Here is a 12,222-nt window from a genome sequence, read left to right as displayed (position 1 = left end):
CTTTGCAGTCAGTCACAAATGCACCCACCTCACTATCAGCAGCTTGGAATGATCCTGTTGTGTCAGTTAAGGGACCATGAGGAGGAAGGACCCTCTAATGCACTCAGATCCCACCTTCTCCACCTGGATGTCAGCAAGCTGCAGTCACTCCAACGTGCTCCCTGCTGTAGGAGCCATCTCCTACAGACACAACAGCATTCAAGCATCTTTAAAGAACCCTACAAGAGGTCCCAGTGTGTTACACCCATGTCACAAGGTACTTGGATTGTATCCCTAGCCTCTGCTGACCACACTGTGCAGTGACCATGAGAGCAGCTACAATCTGATCCACTTTTTCTGCTAACACGTTCTGGCTCCCAAGAAACTGCCCAAGTATTTTCCTCCTCGGAAAGCAGAGTTGAAAAGTGCTTTTGTAGGGAATTTTTTGCACTTCCATTCAAACACAAGTGATTTCCTTGATCATCTCTCCGTTTGCCATACTTAAAAGTTCCAATAGAATAAGATCTCTCAGAACAAACCCCACAGATTTCAAGTTAAAAAGGAAATGATCTGTTGCATTTAAAGATTGTGTGGATGTTGACATGACCTAGAATTTAGGACAAGGACAGAAACGCATATAATAGGGCCTGCAAACTTGCTGATACCACCGAGAACTGGCAAATACTCTTGTCTCTTGCTAATTCTCTACAGTTGTCATCGATACGTATCAGTGCACAAATATTCCATGTAGTGTCAGAGGTACAATTGTGGCTTACACAACAACTCCCTGTTTCCATCAGAGAAAAGTGATGGTTACACAGGGACTGTGGTTCTCACTCTGCAATAAATCAGGCATTGGAAAATTGTCAACAGGATTAAAAGAAAGCTGACAAGGTGCTGACAAAGAACAGGGAATGAACTATCTATCTATCTCCTTCATGTAGAAAAACTAAGTTACTGCTTACAAAATTTCATAGAAAGAGTCAGACACTGGTTTGCCATCCAAGCTAAAGGTTGCAAGGAAGTCTGGTATAGAAAAAAGACAACAAAGAACAAGGCTGGACTGCTGTAAGAGTAAGTTGGGAGATTCATGGCTCAGGTTTGTAAACGTAAACCCAAAATTAATGAGCTATGAAATATAACAATAATGTTCAAGAGTCATTACTTAATAGCCCTGAATTGGCACTTCAGTCTGCAGACCAAACTCATTCAACGTCTGCACAGGTTTAGTACCAAAATATCTCTATAAAAAGCCTTCGACCGGTCTCAAAGGAAAGAAAAGCATCAGAAGGTAGAAAACTAGAAATATGTACAGATTCTTTTCATTTGTTTGTTTCATCAAGATTAAAAAAGCAGCTTTTGGAGCCAATGTTCCAGACTGGTGTAAGAATCTGCCCTGCTGGTCCAGGCAGCAAAAGGACGTGTGTCAAGGAGCAGCCCTGCATCTATTGCTCCCCAGGAGGAGCTCAAAGGCATCAAAGAGATGGGGAGCTCGGACTCCAGAGGGTGACACAGAGAAGGATCACAAGTGGATTCACACAGCAGCAACATGACCCTTGCCAGGATGATCTCTTTCAAACAAGAGGACAAGTCTGAAACCAAGTGTTGGATCTCCTAGAAAGGAAAGAATAGAGTACACAGGTGGAACGCAGACAATGTCTGATCTGGGGGTGAAGCAAATGAACCCCATACTTGGTTTTGTTTGTAGAAGATCCCTCCACAAAAATAAAAGTAACTTGTACATAAGTAACTAGAACATTCTTCTGTTCTGCTGTTGAACAACATGTTAAAAGGAGGAGTCTTGAGCTGAATGGCCAATTCAGCCTTAAAAAAGGTCTGAGGAAGATGGAGAAGAAGAAAAAGTGGGTCAAGCCTTAAAGACGGTCTGAGGAAGATGAGGAAGAAGAAGAGAGGGCTACTGATCAGAACTGAAACAGAGCACATGGACTGAGGTGCCCTTGGCAAGGCTAGTGAAACAGAAGGCTATTTAGTTGCCTCTACAGAAAGACTTGGGATTTCGGTGCAAAGGGCAGCTATGAGGTTTGTGTTCTGCAGCACTTGCTTCAAGTACTTACTGAGCAGGGTGTTGAGAAACTGGCTGTCTCGTTCACATACATAGTTATTGCAGCTGGCTGTACGTATAGCAGGTGGAAGGCAGCTTCTGCAACTGGCTATTAAGAAAAAGAATGGTCTTTAACAATATAATCTGCCCCATTTGAAGGGGCCTCATGATTAACAGTACGTAAGTGATCATATATACCTCAAGGAACTGAGTTTTAAAAAAATATTACAGTACCAATGATTTTCTTTTTTGTATCTACAACTATACAGCATCTTCAAGCAGTATGGAAATTTAATGAAATAATTATGATTTATTAATTTACATAAAAATACTTTTTACAGTTAAAGAATAAATCTTAAATGGTAAAAAAAATAAGATTAAGAAGCTCCAGCTATTGAGAGTCATGGGAGTTTGTCTGCTCTTCGATAACTTGTTTTACTATCTCTGCCAGTTTTAGTCGATCCACTTTGTCTGTGAATCCTCTGCCTGCAAGGAAGAAGAACAGGACATCAGCTGGTGCTGGGTACAAGGAGGGAAGCAGTTGTGGCTGGAGTTACACACGGACCGAACACAAAACTGCTTCACACAGAACATTAGGAGAACATTTGCAAGGGAACCAAAATGAGTTACGATCTCTAGGTCCACTGAAAGAACTGAGCACTTAAAAACCTGAATTAAACCCAACCAAAACAGAATGAGGGAAAGGCACAACCAAGCCCTCGTGAACCTGGCTGATGCCTCTGTTTCCTTTATATTCATCAGCATCTGCTCCTGGGGCTGCCACCTTTGCCCCCCCAGCTTTGTCAGCACTCTCCAGGCAGCTGGCCTAGTTTAATTCCATTTCCTATCCAAAGCAAGCAGATGTGCTGACACAGATGAGGGCAGCAGCCTCCAGCAGAAAGAGGGTAATAAACAGCTGGAAGGAAACCAGCTGAAAACTGCTAACGCAGTTTCTAAAGTGATGATCCACTTACGCTGTTATGTTCCTACATGATTTGGTTTCTTTGAAGACTCTGCCCTGAACCTCAAATAGAAATGTTAAAGCTGAACTTTCTACGTCATTTCTAGAACACCTGAGCTGGCTGAAATAGTGTCAAAACCTAAACCAGTCTAGCACAAATTCAGGACATTTGGGGTTATTTCCATATAAGAAGGTTACTGCTTCCCCTCTTTCACGCAGCGCCATCACCATTCCCCATGAAGAGGAGGAGTTCCTCACCATTCCAGCTGAAGCTCTGAAGAGTGTCTCGCAGCAACTTACACTCTCGATTATACTTCCACGCCTCCTGCATCACTTCGTTCAGCTTCTCATCTTCATTCTCTCCTATTGAAGAGACCAGAGACAAACAGGAGGTTTGTCATTCTGCCTGTAAACACTTTGTGCAGTTAACCCTCCTCACCTCACACAAACTAGGAAATCAGTTTGAAAGCAGACACTCCTGTTTGGAAGTTATTTTAACATCTCTGCATGTCACTCTTGACACTAATATTATGCATGCACCAAAATTACAGTCCACAGACAACACTTTCCCCTCCAGACTGGCTAGGACAACAGGAATTCTATTTATCCTTCCTCACCACTGACACAAACTGATCTCGAGGCACAGTAAAATGTGTTAGGAATGTAACTTTTATCTTAAAAGTGGCAACCTTTACCAGCCTGTGGTAGAATGCACTGAGCAATCACATCTCTCAGCTTTTCCAGAGCCACATTGGAATCGTTACTTCCATTCTCAGGGTCATGGATATAAACACCATCCTTTGGCTTAGTGCTGCAGAAGAACAAGGAGGAAACAATTACAATTTGAATGCATCTCAAGTCTGTTACTCATTGCATAACTGCACCAGTATAATGGTCTCTTTCACTCTCTGGAAAGCTGGGAATGAGAGCTAGACATAGTATTTATTATAACAATGTCCTATATTATGAGATCCCTTTAAATATGAAGAAAAATAAATATTCCTTTAAATTAATACAAGTAAGGGTAATCCTAATTGCATTATTCTATTTTTCAGATAAGTAACTCAAAGAGAAAGACTACCTGACTTTCTCAGTAAATAAATGTCAGGATCAGTAGAAACTCTTGGAATTTTCTCCCAGTTTGCCTTACCTTACCCAACACGTGACCCATCTTCCTGCAAGGGATCTGTTCTGCTACCTGTATAATACAATAACACTATCCAACTCCTCGCTGGCATGTCTTGGAAAACACACCATCTTGTGCAAGTATTACCTGACTCCAACTACCCACTTCAGCACAAAGTGTGTGTCAACCAGACCAGGAATTCAGGAGCACGGTTACAATTACCCCAGTAACTTCCTTTTGCGCAGGATTGGGTTGTTGACGGAGTGAAGGGGTTTGAGACTGACTTTCAGGTCCTGGATCCTCATGTTCGCAAGCTGCTCTGCATGAGCCTGTTGTATCCCTGCAACCATTGCCTGCAATGAGGAGAGTTGCACTTGATGTTTTAATTAGCTTCTTTGTGAATGAAAGAATCCTATTTATTTCAGAGATGCACAACAACCATCAGGTTTACATTATGCAGATTTATAGCCCAAATTTCAAATGGAACCTTTCTGTTTTCTTAAGAGAGATCTCAGGCTCTCATTAAGGCAGAAGGGGAGCTCCTTATCTGCACAACATCACATGAAAGGAAACACTCAAACCACCCCAGGGTTATCCAGCTCTTCTAACCAACATTCTTGATAGAATAAAATGTTGTTTAGACCTTGTCCATCATCATCTGGGCAGAGGGGAGGATGTTATCAAGTGCCTCGGTGGAGTTGAGCCAGGGATGGTCCAGCACACCTTCAATGGTCAGTCGTTCCTCAGGTTTGACCTTCAGCAGCCTGGGAGAGGAATCAGTCAGTCCATAAGGAGGTCTTTGATGATTTACAATGTGCTGCTCTGTTTGGAGTCAGAGCACTCAGCAATATCTAAGGGTTAGAGGGGCTAAAAAAGAAACTCCTCCTAACAACTAAACCACTAAGCTTTCTACCAGCTTCACTGCCCCTCGCTGTGGTGATATTTTAATGCTACCACAGCTCATTCCGTTATATTGAGCAACTTGGTGTAGGGCCACTTCAGTAATACCTGTGTGCTGCTGAACTCTACATTCACATCCTCCCAGACAGGGAAATTATCCTCCAGGTGAACTGGAAAAGATCCAGACCAAGACTCTCTGGAAATGCCCATCTAGAGCTCATCCATGTAACAGGCTATACTCATACCAAGGGCTCTGGGCATGAAGCAAGGCAGCGTTTCAAAGTTGGAAACCCATCTGCTGAATTAACAGCTTTCACCATGCAACTCCTTAGCTTTTCTCCCCCTGCAAAACCATCAAGTAACGGCCACTTTGGCAGGCTACAGCACCTCAGAATAAGAAGGAACTTTGAGATCTCTGAAAACTCCATGGAATTACATTTTACTAGAATAAAACCCTGGACAGAGATTTTGTCGTTAAACTGATGTTCTCATGACAGTCACAACTGCTTAATAAAAACAGTAAAATCTCACAGAGAGTGCTGACAAGTTATCCCCCCAGTTCAAATTAGAAACAGAACGACTTGATGAGTTCATCAGACAATATTTGAAATCAGCTTCCTGGCTGCAGAGCAGAATTGTTCAATGTACCAAGAAAGTGGAAATAACTTTCACCAAATGTCAGCAGGACCACGGGCTAGCTCAGAAATCTCACTTGCAAGGCCATGCTGCCAAACAGGTCAGCTCTGATACAAGACCCAAGACACATGCATTCCTTTCCTATGGGTTTTCAAAGTCCTAACCTATTATCAAAAGCACTCCAGCTTGTAAAGCTTGAGGTCAGAAATCAGCTCGACATGCTTGAAAGGAAGCAGCTGGTTGAATGCCAAATATGACCTCCAGAAGCAAGACTCCATATGAATAGCAGTCCACATAAATAAAATGTAAATGCATCCCGAATTATATGAAGTCTAAATGTATTGCTGCACCATAACCAGATTCAGACTCACTGGCTGGAAAAGACAAGCAGGAAAGGGAGTCCTGATAACATTAGTGAGAGAATTAAGTGAACTGAATCCAAATAACATCGTTCTGTGAGCTGAGTTTCATGGCCATTTTAAAAGACAATGAAACCTATTGAGTGTGGAGCTTCTGAGTGAGAATAAAGAGTTGACCTTGGTATAAATGGAAGTTTCACTGCAACGTAACCTGCAGTTTATTGGGTGCAAAGTTGTGCGCTCTCCTGCACTGCTAGAAACGGGTCCCAGCTCCCTTTCCAGACAATGTCAAGTCCTTGGAGATTTTACACTATGTCAGAGGAGACAGTGACATTTTAAACTTATTTAATAGATTGATTTTTTTCCATTTATGTTGCTTTTATCCTTCCATTTCCTCTGCTGATCCAAGCAAAGGGAGAAAGTCCCTGGCACATTTTAAGAAACAAGTGAGGTCAAGACCTAATCAGTGCCACATTCTTGCCTTCAAACAGGACCATGGGATCAGTCTTTGAAACATTTGCAAGCCAGAGATGTGCACTGCATGATACACAGTTGCCATAAGCATTTAGAGTAAAATACCAATGCAAAACCTTATCTCATATTCTGACACCTTCTGACAGAGCTTCACCTCCCTTTCCATGCCTCTCTGACTCCTTTCTGACTACGTGCACGGGGTTTTACAGGACAGATCCACCAGATCCTATTACACCACCTAAATGCTCCCTGAGTCTAACAGGAGTATAAACATTATCATTGGAGATACGTGCCTAGAGACCACTTGCAGATGTGGCAACCAGTTGCCTATATTGCTCTGAATCAAGGCCGTGTACTCATCCCCCTTAAAGACTAAACACACGACCACACTCTAGCAGCTTCAGAGACAGGAGACAGCAAAAACTGAACACAACAATTGGGGAGGAAAGAGAGAGGGAAAGAAAAATATTTACCAGACTTCATTTGTGCTAAATATGACAGAAAGTTTTTGAGCTGCACGTGCTGCAGACAATCCCCCCGCCTTTGGAAAAACAAGCCCTTTGTGATAACTCAATTCCAAGTGATTGTCCAGTTTAATATAAGAGCAATGCAACATTTTCCTCAACTGACTCACTTTCGCACAATGTCTTTCGCCATTTCTGAGATCTGGCTCCACTCTTCCTCTGGAAATTCAAAACTTCCTGTCATGATCTTTTTCCGCATGTCCTTGGGAATTGTCCGACTGTGGTGTTTGGAGTAAAACGGAGGGTATCCACACAGCATCACGTAAATAATGACACCCAGGGACCACAAGTCACAGCTCTGAAAGCAAGGAAACGATCACTTTGGGGCGCAGTTTGCAGCAAGCAGTGGTGTAGCTACATTGAAAGCTCTATGTGATTCCCCAGGAAAACAGAAACACAGCTCGGCCTCCTCCTAAAGGTCCATCTGAGGACCTTCATGGGTGAATATGGCAAACAGGTAAGCACCAGGTAACTCCAAGCTGCCAAACTAAACTACTTCCAGTACCCTAAAGCAGCTTGTTTACAGAACTCCTGTAACTCTGGGCTGCACAATGGCAAATTGCATGGACACAGCCAGTGCGTCAGCGGCGTGAGCAAGCGGCACATTTAGTACCTCTCTCAGGATCCTTCAACCCTGCTCTCCCAATATCAGCACATAAACCAGAATACAGACATTTTTGAGAATGTGAGACTAAAAATAGAAAGACTATCGAACAAATGAGCTAGCAGAGATGTCTGTAGTCAAAACCACACATCCTGGAAGCCAGGATATGGATAAGCTTCAGAAAGGCAGGAGCAGTATTTCATGCTAAGCTCTCTCCTGTCCTCCCACTCCAGCCTGGAGCTTCCTCCCCTGTCCTTGCACTAGTGTTCCTGCTGGTGTGATACACACCAAGTTCATCCAGGAGGTGGATCCAGCCAAACACCAGCTCAGTGAAGAAGGTGAAAGCCACATCTAGTCCCCATCTGGATCACATGTGGATGCTGATAACAAAAGAAACTCCAAGGAGTTACCCCCATATACACGCTTTTCAAGAAGTTAAGCCAATCTCAGATGGCTCCAGAAGCCTGAATTTCTGTTTAGGTACCTAAATTCTCATCATTTTTCCATGGACCAGAAATAATTTTTAATGAAATCAATGGGACTTAAGGCATGTAAGTAGGAAACATATTTAAGTACTTCATGGATATGGTTCTCAGATTCTATCTCTCAAGACTCAAACCCCTCCAGCCACAACATACACACTCAAATTCGATCCAAAACACACACAACTTAATAAAAACACTCAAGAATCAAAGATAGGGTTTTTCTCCTCCAATTTAAACCTGTGGGAGAGCACTTCTGATCATGAAGGTGGATCACAGGCATTTCCACCCAGGCTCAGAGTGGCTGTGGAAGGACAGTGTACCTGGAGTCTAGCACAGTCTATTTTGGGGAACCAGAGTTTGCCAGATGCTGCCTTTGCAGTGAGTCACACTTGGCAAGGTAAGGATGAGGCCACTTCTTTCAGCAGCCTGTCCAGTTAGTGCCACCATGGCCGAAAGCAGTTCGGAGCAACTGGTCAATTCTTTAAATGAAACATGAAAACAAACCCACTGTTTCACATTATACATCCCAGATCAAGGCAACTGAACCTCCTCAGTACGTGAGTTAACTCCAGTAACTGTTTTCAAGGTTCTTCTATTCTGTACAAGAATATGACCCATATTTTGCTTCAGGTGCCATGGCCAGAGTTCTTTGGTTCATTAAAAGAATAAAACAGCTGCCAAACTGTTACCAAAATGAACAATGATCAACCACTTCGAGGGGTCTCTGGAACTGCATCTACTCCCTCAGAGGGGCTGTTACTGGAGAGTAAATCTGCTTCAATCTCCAATTCTTGACCCTGCTTTGAGACTTTCAAAATCTATACAAACAACTTTCCCTGTGACTGGGGTTCACACAAGACAGAGCAGAAGAAACTCTGCACTGAAAAGACTACCAGAACCTGCCTGAGAACTCTTCTTCTAAGTGTGTGGCTTCAATCATCAATCAGTTCCTCCGCTATCATACCCCTGAAAAAGGCAGATTCATGAATACGAAACCCTAAACAATAGGACTTTGCTTTAGCTCTCTACAGAAGGCTACTACTAAAACATAACACTGTATTTCAAACTACCCCTTGCAGCACGTGGTGAGTTAAACAACCATTCCTGGCAGCAGTGTAGATACTTAGCCCTGCAATCAGAAACCAGCTAACTTTAATCAAAACTGACACTCAGTGGTTCAAACACTGCTCAGCCAGCAGGGGACAGGGATGATCAGATGGAGGAAAACGTTTTGGGATGACCAGAAAGGAGTACAGACTTTCAGGACTCTTTCTGTCATAGCTCTGCCAAGATTATTGCAGCACTTGTTACTGCCCATGGCCACTGCTACAGACAACACAGCACACTACAGGTCATTTTGCAGATGATCCCCAATTCAGACAAGGTACCACCAGAGCTGCCTGAACAAGGCACCCCAAATAGTGCTTTGCACATCCAGAAACTCTGGCTGACAGCAGGGAAGAGGTTTCCTTTGAGCCAACCTCTTGTGGAGGTGAAAGAACTTCCCACATGGTCACACTCCAGCAGAATCCTTCTGCTCTCTCCAAAATCTTGTTAATATTTAGTGCTCCTTTAACAGTGTATTTCCCTTTAATTAAAGGAACATTAATTAAGCTGGGACCAAGTGTGCATTTCACTAGTCACTCTATCAGAAGGAACACAGAGCCAGCAGCGCCTTGTAGCGTGTCACTTCTAAACAGAGAAAGACAACTGCACAGATCATTATCTTCTAATTTGCCCATTCAACTGAATGAAGCCTGGTCCGAACCTAACACACTGCAGGAGGAAATACCACTGTCTGCCGGGTCACTCCTTTTAGGAAAGCCAAAGGAACCACCCTTTTGAGAAATACAACCCTAAAGATACTACTTCCTAAGACGTGCACACAAAGCAGCAAGCAACATGACATCTCCCTACTCTTCCCTGCAGATCATGCTTTTTACTCCATGTCAGGCTAGTCAGATGGATTCCTGAGACCGAAACAACTTCATTGCTCCTGGCCATCAGTGTGCAATTCTAGAGCAATAAAGTGTATTGTCTTAGGTGATAAACCATGTCTATAGACTGCTCCTATAGCAGAAACATTGGTGGGGTTGGGAAGACGTTGTGCTTTAAAGACATTGACTTGTGGCCAGTTTGGCAGCTTACCTTGTTGTAAGTGTAAGGTGTTGGAGAGGTGGGGATAATACCAGATTTTTCTTTCTGATGCCGTCTTTGTGCCTCCAATACCTGTTGCCATGAGAGGAAAAACAGAAAAAATCCAAAATACATCTCATCTACAGGCACCACAAATAGCAATGCCTATGCCAAAGATGCCCGATGCTTCTCCATTCAGTGGACTTCTTCCAGCTACTGAAGACTTTGCCAAAATCAAAGTGTTCTTCCTAAGAAAGACTGGAATTTTCTACATGGGAAAATCTCAGCTACAATATTTTGCTGCTTTGGATGAAAACTCCAGTTTTCCGAATTAAAGCCATTTGTTCAAAACCTCTAACACCTCCACGCTTTGGGACTAGAACCTAAGGTCTGTTTGGAGGGTAACCTTAGCTCTAGATGTCCCTTTTTGCCTCTCCCATGAACAAATCACATCAAATTTGTCCCTTGCTGATCAAATTGTGTTTCTACAAAAATCTCAGTTTAAACATGCTTGGGAAAAGCTTGCTGTGGGCTTGGTAGTTACAAACCCTGCCTGTGGTGCCCTTCACCAGCAGGCCCCAGCTGAAGAGGCATTTTCAGGGCACTCAGCTGTGGCCGCATGGTCTGATCTCTGCAAGCTCTCTCCCTAGTCATTAAAGGCTGCCGACGTGCCCGGTATTGCAGTTAAACATCTGTCTGCAGTTTTCCTTTCATTTCCTTCAGGACTCCAACACAAAGCACAAAAGAGAGTGGGGAAAACAGCACTACAAACCCCATCCTGCTGTAATGATAGATTCTGTCTCAATGCACACCGACAAAGGGGGCAAGCCAAGGTGAACAGGTAACCTTCTGGCACTGCCCTCTTGAGCAATTGCCCAAACAGAACCTTTTTGTTTCAGCATAGTCTTTTTTAATGTCATCTTAAGCAGGCCTGAGCTGGAAGAAGGATTGCAAAGCAGGGACTTCTCCAAACCAGCTGCTTTAATGCAGTTAAAAGCCAATTGCCCAAATCCTGGTGTAGTCTCACCAGTGGGATTTGGGCCTGGGAAAGTTCGGAGGCACCAGCAATCAGCCAGTGCTGAGAACGCAGCCTGGGAAATCTGCCTCTCAATCTCCTGCTGCAATCAGCAGATCACTGGGGCACTCCACCTTCAAAGGTGGCTACTGTACAAGATTCCTGTGCCCAGAAGCCCTTAAGAGGACAGTAAAGGCTTTTAAAATGACATGGTTATGGAGACATAGGCAATAAAGATCGTAATTCCCTTTTAGCCTAGAACTGTAATCGTTTGTTACCTGAGGTGCTACGTAATATGGAGTGAACTGTGGTGTCATCAAGTCACCTTGGTCTACTTTGGCAAATCCAAAGTCACACAATTTAACAGGAGCATCCTAAAACAAGGAGAAGAGGCTTCATTACAAAATCTCGTTGTATCAGCTTTTCTAATACATATTCCTCACCTTGTACTCACCTTACCTTTGCCACGTGTACTCCTCTTTTGTATTTATACCCTCACCATTCCACAGAGCAGCTAAAAGATCATAAACTGATCTTTGAAACAAGCATTTTTGTTTTCCTGGGTGCTCTGGGTCCAAAGCAGTCCCCCTCTCAGATTTGGAATGCACATTGTAGGGGTGTCACTGCATATGCAGGGTGGTTATGAGCAGAAGAATGAAAAGGGCAAGAGCTTGGATATGTTGAAGCATCTATAAAGTACGTTAGGACATCCTAACAACACCCAGGGAGCAAATGTGGCAGAGTGGATCTTCTCCTCAGCAAAACAGGATTCTATGCTGGGGTGCAGAACCTGAGCCATATTTAACAGCAGCAGCAGCACAGACTGTACTCCAAACACACCAGAGTACGGAAAAGCACAAAGTCAAAAAGGCTCCTTAATTTTTGTCACCAAAACACTGAACTGATGTCATTTTGCAACTATTCTGAAAACCACCATGGAGCCACTTTACAGAATTCAGCA

The 12,222-nt window shown here is 43.4% G+C and overlaps 1 protein-coding gene across 2 annotated transcripts in view; it reads right to left on the bottom strand.

Annotated features, from left to right (window-relative positions):
• Positions 1-2,335: 2,335 nt before the first annotated feature.
• The window catches only part of MAPKAPK5 (mitogen-activated protein kinase-activated protein kinase 5), a 16,919-nt gene continuing 7,032 nt past the window's right edge, over positions 2,336-12,222 (bottom strand). Inside the window, exons 6-13 of one of the 2 annotated variants that reach the window (XM_010021668.1) lie at positions 11,540-11,635; positions 10,259-10,339; positions 7,132-7,319; positions 4,772-4,892; positions 4,351-4,481; positions 3,698-3,813; positions 3,261-3,365; positions 2,336-2,527 (exon numbers count right to left, since the gene is read on the bottom strand). In XM_010021668.1, the coding sequence (XP_010019970.1) occupies positions 2,433-2,527; positions 3,261-3,365; positions 3,698-3,813; positions 4,351-4,481; positions 4,772-4,892; positions 7,132-7,319; positions 10,259-10,339; positions 11,540-11,635 (933 nt within the window). In that variant the 3' untranslated portion in view covers positions 2,336-2,432. Of the gene's footprint in view, positions 2,528-3,260; positions 3,366-3,691; positions 3,814-4,350; positions 4,482-4,771; positions 4,893-7,131; positions 7,320-10,258; positions 10,340-11,539; positions 11,636-12,222 lie in introns of both variants that reach the window. The other variant, XM_010021669.1, reaches the window with a different exon arrangement.

Source organism: Nestor notabilis, unplaced genomic scaffold, assembly GCF_000696875.1.
Source record: "Nestor notabilis isolate BGI_N333 unplaced genomic scaffold, ASM69687v1 scaffold149, whole genome shotgun sequence".
In the NCBI taxonomy this organism is placed as follows: domain Eukaryota; kingdom Metazoa; phylum Chordata; class Aves; order Psittaciformes; family Psittacidae; genus Nestor; species Nestor notabilis.
The sequence above is the reverse complement of the archived record's forward strand: the minus strand, read 5'-3'. Positions and strand labels throughout refer to the sequence as shown.